Source organism: Protopterus annectens, chromosome 16.part0 (assembly GCF_019279795.1).
Source record: "Protopterus annectens isolate FY-2018-M chromosome 16.part0, PAN1.0, whole genome shotgun sequence".
NCBI lineage: Eukaryota > Metazoa > Chordata > Ceratodontiformes > Protopteridae > Protopterus > Protopterus annectens.
In genome coordinates, this window is record NC_056750.1 from 856,904,647 (window position 1) to 856,924,588 (window position 19,942).

A 19,942-nucleotide genomic window follows, 5' to 3' on the forward strand; every position below is an offset into this window, starting at 1 on the left:
AGGCAGTCAGTTGCAAGGTTTTTAGGTTTGGATGCATGATGTTGTAGTTGTTCTGAGTTAACATCAAAGGCATCAGGGGTATTGACCACAATCTCTCGAGACATGCTCCTCAGCAATGGGTACCAGTGTTGTCTTGGCCAGTTCGGAGCTATCAGGATTATCCTTGGACGTTCCTCTTTGATTTTCAGTAATACCTTGTGCATCAAGGGAAGAGGTGGAAATGCATATGCTGTCAGGCCTTTCCAGCTGAAGGATAGAGAGTCCACCTTCCATGCAAGTGGGTGGAATGTCCTTGTGCAGAATTTTTTGAGCTGGTGATTGAGTGGGGAAGCGAATAGATCTATTTGTGGCATTCTCCATTTCTTTGTGATGGCCTTGAAGATGTCCGGGTGTAGCATCCATTCGTGAGCATCCGAGGTGGTTCTGCTTAACATGTCTGCTAGGGTGTTCTCTTTTCCCGGCACAAATATTGCCTGTAACTGGATGTTGTAGCTGAGTGCCAGATTCCAAAGGTCCAAAGTCATTCTGCATAGGGGGTATGAATGAGTGCCTCCCTGTTTGTTGATGTACCACATGACTGTGGTGTTGTCTGTCCTTATCATCAAATGGCCTTCTTTGAGGAATGGTCTGAATTTTTGGATTGCCAGTTTTACTGCCAGCATTTCTTTTGGTTTATGTGCAGGTGCAGCTGGTCTTGAGTCCACAATCCTTGTATGCATTTGTCCAGCATGTGCGCCCCCCATCCTAGGTCTGAGGTGTCCGTTGTGATGGTTTGGCTTGCTCGAAAGTTGTGGAAGGGTAAGCCTGGGTTTGACTGGCATGCTTGAGCCCACCATAGGAACTCCTGTTTTAGGGCATGGGATTAGTGGGATTTCTGTTTCTAAGCTGTGCCTGTGCTGAGACCATAAATTCTTTAGGTACCACTGTAGCTTTCTCATATGCAGTCTGGCATGTGGGACCAAGATTATGCATGATGCCATGAAGCCCAAGGCCTGCAGAACTTTTCTTGCTGTTAGTTTGTTCTGTTTTGTTAATGCCAAGAAGTAAAGAGGGAGCTCTTTTTGTTTTTCTGCTGTTAGGAATGCCATTTGTTTTACTGTGTCCAATTCCGAGCCCAAGAATGTTCTTGTTTGGGATGGTATCAGCCTTGACTTTTGTAAATTGACTGTGTATCCCAGGGCTTGTAGCAAGTAAATGACCCTTTGTAAATCTGTTGTCAGCTTGCTTTTGTTGTCCGCTTGTAACAGGCAGTCGTCCAGGTATGGATAAATTTGGATTCCCTGTACTCTGCAATGAGCGATTACTGATGCCAGGCATTTTGTGAATACTCTGGGCGCAGTAGATAAGCCAAAGGGCAATGCTGAGAATTGATAATGCTCTGATCCTGCAAGAAATCTGAGGTATCTTCTGCAATTTGGTCGAATGGGGACGTGCAGGTATGCCTCCTTGAGATCTAGAGTTACCAGCCAACACTCCTTGCCCAGCATGGGAAGAAGTTGCTGTAGGGTCAGCATTTTGAATTTTGGGACAATGATGTATGTGTTTAAGACGGACAGGTCGAGAATAGGTCTCCAACTTTTCTCTTTTCTTGGTACTAGGAAGAGTCTGGAGTAGAATCCTTTGCCCTGTTCTGTTATTGGAACTCTTTCCACAGCTCTCATCTTTGTTAATTCTGCTATCTGCTGTAGAGCTTCTATTTTTTGATTTGGAGGTAGGTTTGGCATTCCTCTTTTTACTGGTAAGGTGTGGAAGTGGAACCGGTAGCCTTGGTCTATGGTTTGCAAAATCCACTTGTCTTTTGTGATATTGTGCCAATTTTTCGAAAATAAGGCTAACTTTCCGCCTAATGGTGCTGCTATTTGCTCCCTGGTAGGCGGTGTCAGAGCCAAGTCACTGTGATTGTCCTGTTGCAGTGGCAGTGGTTGTGTCTGTGCCTCGGTTATTGCCTTGCCACTGTCGTCCTCTGTAGGCACCTCCTCTGGATTGATTTCTGCCTCTAGAGCGTCTATTCCTGCCCCTTTGGGATCTTGTGGAGTCAGGAAAGGACCAATTTTGGCAGGCCAGTTCCTGCTAAACCTTGGGGGCTGAACCTGTAAGAAATCTTTAACTGTTTGTACAGATTTTGCCTTTTCTTCCATTTTCTTCATTACTTGCTGGGCAGGTGTACCAAATAGACTGGCCTTATCCATAGGAGCATCTAATAGCTTTGCTTTAACATGATCCGGTAAGACCTGTTCTTTCAACCATGCATGCCTTCTTATCACTGTGCCAGTCATGGCTGATCTAAATGAAGCCTCCAGTGCATCATAGCCACATTTTAAGGAATGGTTACTAACCTGTTGGATGTTATTCACCATTTCTAATACATATTTCTTATCTAAGGATTCATCAGAGGACAGTTTTTTAGCTAACTGATCAAGCATAAACTCTTGGTATTGGATCATATGAAACTGACAGTTTAAAGCTCTAGCTGAGAGAGTAGCAGAGGTGTAGACCTTTTTCCCCCATCTCTCTAAGGACCTGGATTCCCTTTCAGAAGGAATAGGGTTTTTTGCTGTGGTCGAGGCTACTGCCTTAGGCCCCTGGGATATAGTTTCGGGGTCTGCAAGTGGGGCCTTGTATAGGTGATGATGAGTGTCTGGCACCCTGTAAAATCTATCTGGTTTGGCAGGGGCTGGAGGTAAAGAATCAGGAGCAGTGCAAACATCATTAAATGCATCATCCACAACAGGCAGTACAGGAGGTATAGCTAAGGGCCTATGTTGTGGTAAGTGCAGAAAGGTCCTAAGCCTTTTTCTTGAATCTGAGAAATCTTGTCCCTGCCATTGGAATTGTTCTCTCATGGCATGTAAGGTTTCCCCAAAGGAAAATTCCTCTGGTGGAGAGGCAGCTGGAATGGATTCCTCAGCATCGGAATCTTCATAGGTAGAAAAAGGAGCCTCTGGCTGGTCTGTAATGTCTGAGTCAACCGCAGAATCATCAGAGGACACTGGCTCGGGGGGCTCTGCTCTAGGTCTCTTTTCAGGGGGCTGAGAGGCCCTGTCTGGGTGAGATTGGGATCCCCCTAATTAAGGATATTAAATCTTCTGCCAGAGTAAGCATTTGTGAACTTGAAGTGGGCCTGTTAGAGGGGGGCTTTACAGGCACTGATTTAGCAGATTTGGCTGCTTTAGCCCTGGCAAAGGCCTTAATAGACATGGCTGCAGGAGGCCTAGCAGCACCACGTGCTGGGGTAGAGACATCCAAGGGGATGGTGTCCGATAAATCACTAGGAACCACAGTTGTAGGCAAACTTTCTGAGGCCGATTCAACTAAGGTAGCAGGAGCCTCAGTAGTAGTCATGGATTCGGCTGAAGATTGACCAGTTTTATCGGTTTCGGCCGAAACCGAGACACTCGCGGCTTGCTTAACCGTGGTTTCGGCCGAAACCGCGGACCGCGAGTGTCGGTCTTTTTCTTTGCGTTTTTTAACAATTTGGGAAATCGGAGGATCCGACGGCATAATGTACGCAAAATCTGAGCCGAAAAACTGTTCAGCAAACTCCGACCGACGCCTAAGCGTTCGTCGGTTGAAGGAAGCACAGGCCGAACAAGCTGCTATGTCGTGGTCTGGGCCTAAGCAAGGCAGACAGTAAGAGTGGAAATCTTTATGAGGTATTTGTTTCCCACAAGTTAAACAGTTATTGACTTTTTCTGACATCGGCTGAGGCAAGAAAGAGTCCCCAACGGGGTACTTAGCTTTTAGAAGTCTTCAAGTAGTATTCGGTAGTAGTAATCTCTGGATCTGACCGACCGGCACTAGCGAACAGCTTCTGCTTCGGGCGCCACGCGGCAAGAAAGACTGAGGAAAATGGCGTCGGCTGATGCCTTTATACCCGAAGACCAGCAGAGATGACGTCGGGTGAAGTGCGACATCAGCCGAAGCCGGACCCAGACTTTGGAATCCGGCCGACCGAAGGGCTGCCTGACGACAGGACAACCCATTTGTTATGACTGCAGATGCATCCATGAAGGACATCTCCTGTTGTAGGCAGGGAATTAAAGTTATGACCGTCTCCAGGCTGTGACATTGCTGAGTCCAAACACTTTTTAGATACCACTGTAGTTTCCTCATATGCAGTTTTGCATATGGAACTGGTAGAATGCAGGATGCCATGAAACCCAGGGCCTGCAGAATTTTTCTTGCAGGGAGCTGGGATTTTGTTGCCACCACTTGAAAGCAATGAGTCAGCTGCCTTTCTTTGTCTGGCGTGACATAAGCCATCTGGGCAGTTGTATTTAAGCTTGCACCCAGGAATATCCTCTCTTGAGAGGGCACTAGTTTTAACTTCTTTTCGTTTACTGTGCACCCTAAGCAAATTAGCAATCTTTTTACAAACGCCAGGTGCTTTAGAAGAATGTCCTTGCTCTCTGCTTGAATAAGGCAGTCGTCCAAGTAGGGATATATTTGAATTCCTTTTTGTCTGCAAAATGCAATTACTGGTGCCAGGCATTTTGTGAAGACCCTGGGCGCAGTAGATAAGCCAAAGGGCAGTGCAGAGAATTGGTAATGCATTGAGCCTGCTGTGACTCTGAGGTATCTTCTGCAATATTGTCTGATTGGGACATGCAGGTATGCTTCTTTGAGGTCCAAAGTAACTAGCCAAGCCTCCTTGCCCAGCATGGGTAGAAAGTTGTTGAAGTGTTAACATTTTGAATTTTGGAACATCCAGGAAAGTATTTAGGATTGATAGGTCCAGTACTGGTCTCCAGGCTTTGTCCTTTCTGGGTACTAAGAAAAGTCTTGAGTAAAATCCTTGTCCCTGTTCTCGCTGTGGAACTTTTTGAATAGCTCTCATGTCCAATCTGCTTTTGTGCCTCTGCCCATTGGTTTTGTGGCAGGTCTGGCATACCTTTTGGTTTTGGAAGCATGTGGAAGTGGAACCTGTAACCCTGAGAAACAATGCTCAGCACCAATTGGTCTTGGGTGATCATGTGCCAATTTTTTGAGAAAAGTGCTAGCTTTCCGCATAGGGGAGCTGTCAATAGATAAGTGCTTGGCATTTGCAGAGGAAAGTCATTGTGACTGTTTCCTATAAGGTTGTGACTTGTCTTCCCCTCCTTTGGGGGCTTAAGCACCCCATTGTTTAGGTCTGTATGAGCCTTGGGGCTGAGATCTGCCTCTTGGGCGTCTGTATCTGCCTCTTTGTGGTCTGTCTGATACTGGAAAGGACCAATTTTTTGAAGGCCAGTTTCTGCTAAATCTAGGTGGTTGAACCTGTAAGAAATCTTTCACTGCCTGCATTGACTTTGCTTTATCCTCCATTTTCTTTAACACCTCTTCTGCCTTAACACCAAACAAAGTATCATGCTGTAATGGAGCAGCCAATAATTTTACTTTAACATGGTCAGGCAAACTTTGTTCTTTCAACCAAGCATGTCTACAAACAACAGAGCCTGTAACTGTGGCTCTACAAGAAGCCTCTAATGAATCAAAACCACATTGCAGAGTATGTTTTCCCACTTGTTCAACTGCATGCAATAAATCCTGCATTTCCTTACTGTCAGGACTTTCTGTATTTGAAACCATTTTCTGTTTTAACAATGACATGAGGTACTGTTGATATTTAAGCATGTGAAACTGACAGTTTAAAGCTCTTACAGCTAAAGTAGCAGAAGTGTAAACTTTTTCCCCCATCTGTCCAGAGCTCTGGAATCCCTATCTGAGGGGACAGGATTTTGGCAGTGGAAGCCTTAACCCCTTTAGGACCCTGAGAAATTGTTTCTGGGTCTGCAGCGGAGTTTTTGTAAAGAAATTTATGAGAGTCAGGGACCCTGTAGTACCTGTCCAGCTTTACTGGTGCGGGGGGGTAAAGAATCTGGAGACAGACTGGATTCAGAAAAAACATCATCTACAATATCAAGCACTGGGGGGATAGCCAGGGGCCTGTGCTGAGGCAATAAAAGGAAATCTCTGAGCCTTTTCTTGGATTCTGAATAATCCTAGGTCTCCCAATGGAAATGCTCCTTCATGGTGTGCAGGGTTTCCCCAAAAGAATAATCTTCAGGCGGCGAGGCTGAAGGAATGGACTCTTCAGCATCAGAGTCCTCATAGGGAGGAAGAGAATAGCCCTGGTCAGAACAACAATCAGAGGAAACGGAAACCTGATCAGAGGAATCATAATCAGTGTCTTGCCTAGGCCTTTTATCAGGAGGGGGATGGGAGCCCCTGATTAAAGTAATAAGGTCTTCGGCCATTTTAAGCATCTGTTTCTTTTGCATGGATGACTGTTCTGGAGAATGCTGCACTTGTTTCCTTGTCTTTGCCTTTGCTGCTGTAGTAGCCTTAACTGTAAGCTGTGAAGGTCTGAAAACACCCTCAGAAGCCAGTGCCTGCTCGGCGGCTCCAGACCCATTTGATGGTATAGTTTCCTAGGCCCAATACCTTGAATTTCCCCAGGCCTCGGTGTCTCCACTTGGCTGTCGGTTACGGCCTGTGGCTCTGAGGTAGCGGGTGTCAGGGGCTGTGAAAGCGCCTCACTGAGAACCGGCGACTGGCCTAGAAGAGGCTTCGTTTGCGGTTTTGGACCTCGGATGCCTGTCCTTTTCTTTGTCTTTGCGTTTTTTGTAAATTCTGGTCGTCGGTTGTTCCGACAGCATTATGTAATTAAACCTTTGGCCAAAATAATGTAAAGCAAAATCAAACAGAAGTTTAATAGTGCGTTTATTGAATCTAGCAAAAAACAGACAACTAGTAACATCGTGGTCAAGGCCTACGCAAGGAATACAGTAAGAGTGAAAGTCCTTATGAGGTATTTGCTTCCCAGAAATACAATTATTAACTTTTACTGACATCGGTCTGGAGCAAGAAAAAGTTTCCCCAACAGGGTATTTAGCTTTATTGAAGACTTTGGTTCTGAAACTCAATTTTGAAAATCTCAGGAGTCGGCCGACCGGCACTTGCAAACTGCTTTTGCTTCAGGCACCGTGCGGCAAGAAAGACAGAAGAAAATGGTGTCGGTTGCAACTTTTATACCCCTGGCACACTGACATCAGGGAAGAAGTGACAGCAACCGATGCCGGACCAAGACTTTGGAACTCGGGCCGACTGCGGGTCGCCTGCCAGCAGGATAACCCAAGTGTAATGACTGCAATAGTGAAACACGATGAACATCCTGTTTCTGTGACCCTGCCCACTGAAGTTTTGGCAGATCTGGCCAACCGTTTGTCATTGGCAGAGTATGGAAATGGAATCTGTATCCCTGTGATACTATGTTTAGTACCCACTTGTCCTGGGTTATTAACTGCCAATTTTGAGCAAAAAGTGCTAATTTTCCCCCTAAGGGTGCTGACAAAACATAAGTGCTTGGTGAAGGCAGAAGGAAGTCACTGAGACTGTTTTCTGTAGGTTTGCGCTTTATCTCCTCCAGATTTGGAGGTAGAAGCACCCCACTGTTTTGACCTGTAAGAATCTTGTGCCTGGTATCTGGAACCCTTTGGGCATATGGATTTGCCCCTTTGAGCTCTGACACAAGAAAGGACCAATTTTTTGTAGGCCAGTGTCTACTGAATCTTAGTGGCTGCACTTGTAAGAAGTCAAACAGTTTGCATAGACTTAGCTTTGTCTTCAATTTTCTTTAAAACCTCTTCTGCCTTAATACCAGAGTATCATGCTGTAAAGGTGCATCCAATAATTTAGCTTTAACATGATCAGGCAAATTTTTGCTCTTTTAGCCAAGCATGCCTCCTAATCACAGATCCAGTAACTGTAGCCCTGCAGGAGACCTCTAAGGAATCAAAACCACATTGCAATGTATGTTTTCCAACTTGTTCAGCTGCATGCAATAACTCTTGCAATTCTTTATTTTCTGCACATTCAGAAATCAACATCATTTTCTGTTTCAGCAATCCCATAACATGTTGTTGATACTTGAGCATACGAAACTGGCAGTTTAAGGCCCTAATAGCCAAGGTTGCAGATGTATAAACCTTCTTTCCCCATCTATCCAGTGCCCTTGAATCTCTGTCAGAAGGGGTAGGATTTTTTGCTGTTGGGGCCTTAACTCCCTTTGGACCCTGTGAAATAGTTTCAGGATCAGCAGCAGGGTTTCTAAATAAAAAATTTGTGAGAGTCAGGGACACTTGTAATATCTGTCAGGTTTGCTGGGAGCCAGAGGTAAGGAGTCCGGTGGTCAAGCTGGACTCCGAAAACACATCATCCACAATGTCTAAAACAGGGGGTATGGCTAAAGGCCTGTGCTGAGGGAGAAGGAGGAAATCCCTGAGCCTCTTTTTTGATTCTGAGAAATCTTGACTCTCCCAGTGAAAATGCTCCCTCAAAGTATGCAATGTTTCTCCAAATGAATAATCCCTCTGGAGGTGATGCAGATGGGATAGACTCCTCTGCATCAGAATCCTCATAGGGAGGAATAGATAATTCCTGATCAGAAGAGGAATCAGAAGAAATAGAAACCCGAGCTGAAGATTCACAATCAGTGTCTTGCCTAGGCCTCTTATCAGGAGGGGGATGGGAACCCCTGATCAAGGTAATAAGGTCTACAGCCATTTTGATCATCTGTTTTTTAGGCATAGTGGCCTGTGCACGTGGCTCATGCATCTGTTTTTTTAACTTTACAAGTTGCTTTTGTCTCTAGTCTTACAGCTGTCTTCGGTTTGATATAAAAATGTTGAGGCCTGAATACACCCCCAGAAGCCGGTGCCTGCTAGGCAGCTCCGGACCCATCCGAGGGATATATATCCCTGGGTCCAATACCTTGAGTATCTTGCGGCGTTTTGGACTCCACATGGGGCTCGGTAGGGGCCTGCAACTCGAAAGTAGTGGGTATCAGGGGCTGCGAAAGCACCTTTGCGAACCAGCAACTGGCTTAGGAGAAACTTCATCGTCTGTTTTGGACCTCGACTGTCTGTCTCTGTCCTTTTCTTTGTGTTTTTTATGTACTCCGGTAGTCGGATTGCGATCCAACGACATTTCTGGGTAGTTAAATCCGTTTCCAAAATACTTTGAGGCAAAAATATACAGACGCTTAATAGTGCGCTGGATAAATCTAGCACAAAACCGACAGCCAGGCACGTTGTGATCAGGGCCTAGGCAAGGAATACAGTATAAATGGAAATCCTTATGAGGTATTTGCTTCCCACAAGTAATACAATTAACTTTTTCTGACACCGGTATGGAGCAAGAAAAAAAAGTTTCCCCAACTGGGTAACAAAACACTGAAAGCACTCTGTATACCAATAAAATCCAAAAAGGAGTGCAAAAAGTCAAAAAAGAACTCCAATGACCTCCGTTGCTCTTATGAAACGTATTTAATGACGCAACACGAACCAAGAGAACTAGGCATAGCTCCTCGTGGTCCCCTGCAGAGTTCCTAAGCCAGCAGAGAGCAGAAAAAGCAACTTTCTTGATCATAAGTATTTTTTAAACTTTTTAGTTTGCATTTTTCGATCTTTTGAGCTTTTCGACTACTGTTCGTGCCTATATTACTGTTTTTTTACCTTATTTTCCTGTTTTTGTGAGCTTATATTGTTGATTGCACTTGTGGGCTAAAGTATTGCTTAAAAGTAACAAACAGGCTAATACACTCAAGTGTACCAGCCTTTGATAGCAATTTAGTCGAAAACAAAGCATTTACTGCATTTTTTTCTGTTTGTCTGCAAAAAAAACAAAAAAATATTTCTCCTTTCCTAAACTTTCCTAGCTAGTTGTTCCAGTGATCAGATTTTGCTGATCCCTGGGCTTTGTATTTGGTTTCTGTGTTCCTCCATTTTCTTGTGTGGCCAGAGGTAGTTTCTTTACTCACCAGTGGGAGTGGGGAGTACTGAGCTGCTTGTTTGTCCTCAGAGGAGTGGTTAGAAGCAGCAACTAGTAATTTGTCGGCCATTTTGGGTCATTTCCTGTTTTTTCCAGCCCCCTGCTATAAAGCACGCTTTGGCAGGCTTTTCTGGCATTAGAGAACTAGGCATAGCTCCTCGTGGTCCCCTGCAGAGTTCCTAAGCCAGCAGAGAGCAGAAAAAGCAACTTTCTCGATCATAAGTAATTTTTAAACTTTTTAGTTTGCATTTTTCTATCTTTTGAGCTTTTCGACTACTGTTTGTGCCTATATTACTGTTTTATTACCTTATTTTCCTGTTTTTGTGAGCTTATATTGTTGATTGCACTTGTGGGCTTAAGTATTGCTTAAAAGTAACAAACAGGCTAATACACTCAAGTGTACCAGCCTTTGATAGCAATTTAGTCGAAAACAAAGCATTTACTGCATTTTTTCCTGTCTGTTTGCAAAAAAAAAAAATATTTCTCCTTTCCTAAACTTTCCTAGCTAGTTGTTCCAGTGATCAGATTTTGCTGATCCCTGGGCTTTGTATTTGGTTTCTGTGTTCCTCCATTTTCTTGTGTGGCCAGAGGTAGTTTCTTTACTCACCAGTGGGAGTGGGGAGTACTGAGCTGCTTGTTTGTCCTCAGAGGAGTGGTTAGAAGCAGCAACTAGTAATTGGTCGGCCATTTTGGGTAATTTCCTGTTTTTTACAGCCCACTGCTATAAAGCACGCTTTGGCAGGCTTTTCTGGCATTAGAGAACTAGGCATAGCTCCTCGTGGTCCCCTGCAGAGTTCCTAAGCCAGCAGAGAGCAGAAAAAGCAACTTTCTTCATAAAGTTTTTAAACTTTTTTTTTTGCATTTTTCGATCTTTTGAGCTTTTTCTACTGTTTGTGCCTATATTACTGTTTTTACCTATTACCTTATTTTCCTGTTTTTGTGAGCTTATATTGTTGATTGCACTTGTGGGCTAAAGTATTGCTTAAAAGTAACAAACAGGCTAACACACTCAAGTGTACCAGCCTTTGATAGCAATTTAGTCGAAAACAAAGCATTTACTGCATTTTTCTGTCTGTTTGCAAAAAAAAAAAAATATTTCTCCTTTCCTAAACTTAAACTTTCCTAGCTAGTTGTTTGTTCCAATGATCAGATCCCTTGATCCCTGGGCTTTGTATTCTGTGTTCCTCCATTTTCTTGTGTGGCCAGAGGTAGTTTCTTTACTCACCAGTGGGAGTGGGGAGTACTGAGCTGCTTGTTTGTCCTCAGAGGAGTGGTTAGAAGCAGCAACTAGAAATTTGTCGGCCATTTTGGGTCATTTCCTTATTTTCCAGCCCCCCTGCTATAAAGCATGCGTTTAGCCAGCGGAGCTGCTACCATTGCACACTAGGGCAGCGCCGGTTAATCAGATTTAAACTATTAGGGTTACCTAAAGTCCACTCTTCAAATTTTCCCTTAAAACTACCTTCCTCAAAGTATACTACTGTTCTATTTAGTGTATCCTACAACTATAAATTATCTCTACTTGACTCCCAAGTAGACTATTCTCTATCTGTATAGCGAAGCACTTGCTCCTACAATACTTATCACCTCGATACAGCACTCTTGTTATAGAAAGTACCCTAAAAAAGCAAACCCCATTTCTCTCTCACCCACATCCCCCAGAACCTTTTCTTAAGTTTTTCTGTCTATTCCTTCTAGCATGTCGAGGGATCAGTTGCTAATGTCCTCTTCTGCTCAGCTGGTGAACCTGGGAATATTGAGGCAATGTTACAATTGCCTCATGTACACAGACAACCCTCTCCTCCTCCCACAAAACACAAATACATGCGAGAGATGCAACTATACGGCCAAACTGGAGGCTGAGCTCTCTCAACATAGGACTGGCATGACCAGACAGGAGGAGAAGGTAACCACTCACACTATAGACCCAGTCTCACATAATACCATCACAACCTCAAATCATACACATAAACACACAAAGACATACTCGGAGGCTCTGATCAAAAATCTACCAAAACAGCAGAGGCCACCAAAGCAGACACCCAAACAACTACCACCTCAGAACACAACACCTGCAACACATAGACCACACAGTCAGAGTGTCAAGCAGTTACAGCCCTTAATGACAAACACAATGCCAGACACACTAGTCATTGGTGACTCCATAGTCAGACACACTGACGTCCCGCTCACCAGACTGAGTAAGGAGAAGGTCACAGTAAGCTGCCTGTCGGGTGCTAGAATCCGCCACATAACGCATGCACTCAGGCCTCTCAACAGCAGGTACAAGTACAACTCAATCATTGTCCACGCTGGTGTTAACGACCTGAGACGTACCTCCTTGGACTACATGAAAAGAGACATAGAGGAGCTCTCTGATTATGTAGCCCAAGCAGGTATGAACCTGACCTTGAGCAGTATCCTACCTTCACCAAGAATGATGCCACAATACAGAGATAAGATGATCAGCTTTAACAATTGGCTTAAACTCTGGTGTCATTCAAAGGGGATCCAATGTCTGTCTGCCTGGGAAGACATGCTGGACAAGCCATGCTGCTTCGCAAGGGACAGCTTGCACTTGTCACCCCTGGGATTCCGGATTTTGGCAAAGGCTCTTGCCACCCCCATAGTGCCTTTTTTAGGCAAGGCTCAAATTCTAAACCTACCAGAAGGGTCTCACAGAAACGGATAACTGGTGCCAGAGCCATGGCCTAAAGTTAAATGCCAAGAAATGCATAGTCATACCCTTCGGGAAAAATAAGGTTACCCCTAGCTACCATATAGGTGGCAATCCCCTGAACACATAAGTTATTAGGGACCTGGGAACCCAGGTTGACAGTAGCCTTTCATTCGACACTCATATTGCTAAAGTAGTTAGGAAGACCTTCTACATTTCCCACCTTATCATGAAGGGATTCACATCTAGATCAAGGGAAGTCATAGTCTCCCTATACTCATCACTCATCAGACCAATGATCGAGTACAATGCCCCATTCGGAATGTATCTGACCCGACACTTGCAGCAGCTGGAGAGGCCACAAAAGTTCCTCACCAAAAGGATAAAGGGTCTCAAAAATCTGTCTTATGCTGCCCGACTGAAAGAACTCCAGTTATATTCAGTTGCTTACCGCTTGCTCAGAGGTAACTGTGGATTTATTTTCCAGCATACCACGATTGTGGTATGGAAATGTTTGAAGAATGCATATTCCAGGACAACAATATGACACAAGAAGATAAAATACTTTCGGTAGCTCTCATGGACACTATTTTAAGATATAATTTTTTATTATTTGACGGAGAATATTTCCAACAAAAAACAGGTGTGTCCATGGGGGCGGCGTGTGCACCCACATACGCCAATATTGTGTTGTCCAAATGGGAAGAAAAATGTGTTTTGAATTCTGAATTTAGTAAGGAATGGATTTTGTATAGAAGATTCCTCGATGATATAGTTATTTTTTGGATTGGGGGACAGGAAAGGTTTATGGATTTTATGGAATATATTGGTCACACCACCAGCTTTCTTAAGTTTACCTATAATATGAATTTAGAGGTGTTGCAATATCTAGACATAGAATTAGTTAAGAATGATGAACAACAAAATTTTGTATCTAGAGTGTATAGAAAAGACACCTATTGCAACTCTTATTTACATTTTGACAGTGCTCATCCCCTTCACTGCAAAAGAAATATAGTAAAGGGACAGTTTGTGAGGGGATCGAGAATGACGAGTCTAAATGATGATTTTGAAGTGGAGTGCAATAAATTAGAAAAAATGTTCATAGAAAGAGGTTATCCAAAGAATTTCGTGACCAATATAAGGAGAGAAGTGGAAATGGGTAGGGCAGAGAGATTCAAACCCATTATAGGAATGAAAGAATTCAAAACATTCCGTGAAGAATGTAATAAGATGGGGACTATAGAAGAACAGTTCCAAAGAAACTTAATTGTAGAATATAACACACAAAATTTTGGGTTAGGAAATATATTAAAAAAAGAATGGGATAAATTTGCAGCCCTGACCGACATTGAGGGAATAAATAATATTAAACTGAAAATAATCTATAGAAATTCTAGAAGTATAAAGAATATGCTGGAAAAAAGCAAGAAAAGTACAACGTATAAGAATAATAATAAAAAAGTTGGAACCTTTAGATGTGGGCGGTGTAACCAATGTCCTTATGTTAGTGACAAGAGTGAAATTTTTTTAGCAAGTAGAAACATTTTAATTAAAAGCAAAGGTCACTACAATTATGACACAAAAGGAGTGGTTTATTTGGCAACCTGTGATAAGTGTCCGTCCTACTATGTAGGAAAAACGGAAAGAGAGTTAAAGAAAAGAATGTACGAACATGTCTATGATATTCAAAAGGAAAAAGTGACAAATGCATTATTCAAACATAGCAAGGAATGTAGGGGTTGCAAATTTCAGTTTTTCATTCTCCAACAAGTCAAAAAGGATGTTAGGGGTGGCATTTGGGAAGAGATTTTGGAAAGCAAAGAATTGTGGTGGCAAGTTTACCTTGAGGCAGGAAAAAAGCCCGGGTTAAATGATTATTTAAGTATAGTTTCCCTATTGAAAATCAAGGCAAACAAAATATAGCTGTAATATATGCTTTTAACAGCAGAGGGTGCAATACAATAGAATTATATAGAAGCTATCAATACAAGCACATGCACTAACTACTATACTTATATTTATTTATATATATATATATTTCATATTTTTTAATTCAACAATTGTTTTTATGGAGTTGTGATATTAATTGTTCACAGATTATTTATTCATTGATATGATAAAGTTTTTATGTTTTAGTGCAATAAGGATTTTAATCTGTTAATATTCATGAGGCTGTTTGCTGATTTGTTCTTTTCAAACTGTTACTATGAGATCTATTGGTTATTGGGATAATATATGCCAGTATATATATATGGTTAATTAAATTTTAAATGTTGTCTGATGAAGTCCATTTGTTTTGGATGAAAACGCCTGGAGCTATTATTGTCTGAACAGCGTTAATGTGTTGGTTCGTGTTGTGTCATTAAATACGTTTCATAAGAGCAACGGAGGTCATTGGAGTTCTTTTTTTACTTTTTGTTCCCCAACTGGGTACTTAGCTTTAGTGAAGACTTCGGTTCTGGAACTCAAACTCAGACATTTTAGGAGTCGGCTGACCGGCACTTGCGAAATGCTTCTGCTTCAGGCACCGCACGGAAAGAAAGTCTAAAGAAAATGGCATTGGCTGCTTGTTTTATACCCCTGACGTCATGGAAGAGGAGACAGCAACCAACGCAGGACCCAAGACTTTGGAATTCAGGCCGACTGAGGGCAACCTGCCAGCAGATTGCCCAAATGTAATGACTGCAACAGTGAAACACAAAGAACATCTAAACAAGTGAGGAAAGTGATTGCTTAGGTCGTCGGGGAGGGTACCAGCAGTGTACAGTTGGGGGTGACTATTTATGAGTACCCAATCGAGTATGCCTTCTTTTTGGTTGGGTTTAGCTAGCCTGGTAGGGGTGGATATGATTTTATTAAAAGCATGCAGGTTAATATAGGTTGATGGGGATTCTGAGGAACAGGTGCTCCAGTCTATATTAAAATTCCCGAGTAGTACGGTTTCTTGGGGGTAATGACATGCTAGCCAGTGCAGGGTGTCTTCATGTGTAGTTATATTGTTACCTGGGGGAATATACATGCAGGGCATTCTGACTGCTGTTTTCTCAACTTAAGCAGTTAAAATGAAGACTACGAATTGAATACTTGCCAACACAGAAAAATTGTTTATCACCAAACAAACTGATACAGTAATCTACAACCAATTCCATTCAGTGTCACAATGACCTTCCTAAGTTCATGTGTTCAAAGGAGTTTTCACGTTTCTTCCCACATAGCAACAGGATACAGAGACACAAAAGGACGAGTCTTTCGATGTTCCTTTGATGAGATGACTGTGTGAACCTGGACATGCAAATAGAGGGACTGGCATCCAACCCGGTACTAGTTTTCTACTTTAACTGAGTGCTGACCTACTGTCCAGCTTCTCTAAGCCCTCAAACAGGTTGACGCATACAGTGGAAAATTAATAACATCATAATAAAAATTCAAACTACGCATGAGTCAAGTTTTAACTTCTATACAAGCTTTGCATAAACTGCATGTCCATGCTTGCCTTTTGCCTTTGACCCTAGTTGGTGATAAAAGGGACCTTTGAAAACCCACTCACTCATTAAAGGACTGCACAGGTTAAGATGCACCATTACTTAGGAAAGTTTCCTCTCACAAACCCCATCAAATTCTTCCCAGTATGAGTATTGCTATCTGAATAACCATATGCCATTCTTGAAATAAAATGTATACTTAAGGGGTGAAGTGCCTCCAAAACAAAGTTATAAGTCCAGTAGAAAAGAGATTAGAAGCACACCACGACAATCGAAGCCAACTTAGAAAGCTGATGTATCCTTTATTTGTAGAAAGTAAGCGCTTTCACGCCTCACAGGGCGCTTCTTCAGACTTTAATGAAAATAAAAAGTAAAAAACTCACTTTTATCTCTACTTAACTCTTTCTTAAGCTAATGAAATCTCTGAATGTTAATTAGCTAATTAATTCTAATTTACAGCATTTAATTTCCTTGTCCTTAGAGAGATCTTTATAAAGACAGTTGTTGACTGATAGAATTGTCTAATAAAACTGGCAGTCTACTGTGAGTTTCTAAAAATAATAATAAAATATTAATAAAATATATTCATACACATGATGTACCTATACGCAGACATACATAAAAAATTCATATAGAAACATAAAAATATAAAAATACATAAACATATAAATATGAAAATGTAAAAAATACATACATATACATATCCATATCTGTATGCTTATATGTGACTCAATCTATACCTCGATATTATGTATAAATATATGTGTGTGAAAGTAGAAAGTATATATATATATATATATATATATATATATATATATATATATATATATATATATATATATATATATATATATATATATACATATATATATATATGAATAAGTATGTATAAAAAATATATATAAAAAAATATATATGATACATAAAAAATACATACATATATATATATATCTATATAAGTATATATCAACATATATGTGAACGTATGAAGTAAATTTAATATATGATGGAAATGTGTGTGTAAATATAAAAGTGAATGTAAAAATGTATATAAAAAAATGTATATAAAAAAGTATGTATATGCTTATATATGTATGTGAGAATCGCATGAATGTGTATGTGAGAGTATTTGGTGAAAATCAATATGAATTAAGTGCAATATGTATACTTAAATGAGAGAAACTAGTGTATGCAAGTGAAGAACTGTATGGAAAGAGCAGTGTCGTTAATGTCTCAATGGTCTATCTTTCAAAAAGGGTTTTAAAGAAACTCTATCATTGAGACCATGTCTAATATCAGCTTGTAGTCTGATGACCCATTTGTTGTCTTCTTTTTCAGTAAAGTTGCTTATGTTTCCTAGCCTTGTGGTGGTATGTATTAGTTCTAAAACCATGAACTTAAATGTATGTGTGGTATCATTAGAAATCACATGTTTGGCTAGGGCGTTGGTCTCATTCTCTTTGCTTATGGCATACAGATGTTCCCTAATTCTCTCTCTTAATGTTCTATTCGTTTTACCAACATAATACATATTGCATTTCTGACAAACACCTAAACAAACAACATTTCTGGAAGCACAACTAGCATAGAAATCAAACTCATAACATACTTGTGTGTCAGGATGTATAAAATATTTCTATTATATATATATTGACACTGGTTACAACTGTAACAAGGAAAAGTTCCCTTTTTTACTGAAAGTATTCTAGTCTGTTTGTGCTCATAACACAGTAGTCTCTTCAAGGACCTAGTGTTCTTATAACTGAAGCTCGGATGTTGACCTACTATCTTACTAATCTCTTCATCTAAAGTCAGAATTCCCCAGTTCTTTCTAATAACATCTGTTATCATTCTATTACAGTTAGTATAAGGGATATTAACTCTTTGTCCAATCTTATTTCTTTTCTGATGAACTACCATATTATTATTCTGTTGTTCAGCACCTTCTATATATGGACGTCCTTTACCTGTTCGATCCACATAATTTAGATTCTCTAAATCTTTTTTATTATTTTTTATTATAACCCCTGTCTGATAAATCCTTTTCTGTGTCTAATAAGGCTTTTTCAAAAATTTCCTGTTTACTAGTTAACCTTGAGCATCTCAATGCCTGGTTCTTTACAACATTTTTATATATATGTTCACATATATATTCATATATACTTATATATATATATATATGTATGTATATATATATATATATATATATATATATATATATATATATATATATATGTATTTGTATGTATCATATATATTTTTTATATATATTTTTTATACATACTTATTCGCATATATATATATATATATATATATATATATACACACATACACTTTCACACGCTTATATATTTATACATAATATCGAGGTATAGACTGAGTCACATAAGTATACAGATATGGATATGTATATGTATGTATTTTTTTACATTTTCATATTTATATGTTTATGTATTTTTATATTTTTATGTTTCTATATGAATTTTTTATGTATGTCTATTTGCGTATAGGTACATCATGTGTATGAATATATTTTATTAATATTTTATTATTTTTAGAAACTCACAGTAGACTGCCAGTTTTATTAGACAATTCTATCAGTCAACAACTGTCTTTATAAAGATCTCTCTAAGGACAAGGAAATTAAATGCTGTAAATTAGAATTAATTAGAATTAATTAGCTAATTAACATTCAGACATTTCATTGGCTTAAGAAAGAGTTAAGTAGAGATATAAGGGAGTTTTTTACTTTTTATTTTCATTAAAGTCTGAAGAAGCGCCCTGTGAGGCGTGAAAGCGCTTACTTTCTACAAATAAAGGATACATCAGCTTTTTAAGTTGGCTTTGATTGTCGTGGTGTGCTTCTAATCTCTTTTTTCTACTGAACCATATGCCATTACTTATGGGATGCAGTACTCAGATACTACAGGAAGGTCAGTCTGTGGTAGTACTGCGCCCCAATAAAAGCATGAAAAGGTTCAAGTTTCCCTGCCAAAACGCTAGCGGCTATGTTAACAACATAGGTACAAACTGTTAATATTCTCACCAAGTCCATATGCTTCAGGCTACTAAGAAGCTTGCAGTTCCTATTCTTCAGCCGATGAGCTTCATCAATAATGACGCACCTGAACTCGATCTCTCGCAGCTCAGGGCAGTCCGACAGCACCATTTCAAAAGTCGTGATTAGAGCATCAAACTTGTAGGCCCCTGGGATCAGACGACCCTGTCAGAAATGTGCATAGAGAGGTAAGAAAAGTTATTAATAGTCTGTGAACATCAACACTGTGAGGCCTGCAATTACCAGCTGATAAACACAAGGAAAAAACTGTGCTATGCTGAAAGCCAGTAAGTACATTAGAAATGGGTACACTAACAATGATAAAAAATAACAGATAAGATAGGATAAAAAAACTAAAACTACAAACACATTAAAATGAGTACCTAAGCAGTTACTCAAGACTCCTTCCCAAATGTTATTGAACAAGCCATTCCACCACTTACCCAAAGTGGCATTAATGTAAGCATAAACATGTACTAAATGGTAACTTACAGAGGTATCTACAATTTTACTATACCCATTCACTACTCTTGAAACATTTAAGCAACTGAATCAAGATGCCTTACATCCTATTCATTCAAGGAAGAAATGCTTACCCTTCCAGTGCCTGGAAGGGAACAAGATGTCGAAGACCTATTGTTTGTCAATAGCCAGTAGACTGATGCTCAAAAAAGTACAGTGGTGTAACACTTACCATAAATGTAGATGTTAGAGTGTATTCACTGTTGCAGTCATCACATTTGGGTTATCCCTGCCAGGGTAGCCCTTAGTCAGCCCAAATACCAGAGGCTTAGTACTTCTGAGTCAGTTACTGTCGCTCCAGGACTGACGTCAGGTCATCAGTGGTATAAAATAAGGCAGCTGACACCATTACATCAGTTTTTCTTGCCCTGTCAGCAGCCCCCAAGAAGG

General features: G+C 40.6%; 1 protein-coding gene across 1 annotated transcript in view; it reads right to left on the reverse strand.

Moving 5' to 3' along the window:
• CHD8 (chromodomain helicase DNA binding protein 8) overlaps positions 1-19,942 on the reverse strand; it is a gene marked incomplete in the record, with an annotated part of 4,119,653 nt that overhangs the window by 2,496,453 nt on the left and 1,603,258 nt on the right. Inside the window, 1 exon segment of the mRNA XM_044057960.1 lies at positions 19,019-19,195. Coding sequence (XP_043913895.1) covers positions 19,019-19,195 — 177 coding nt within the window.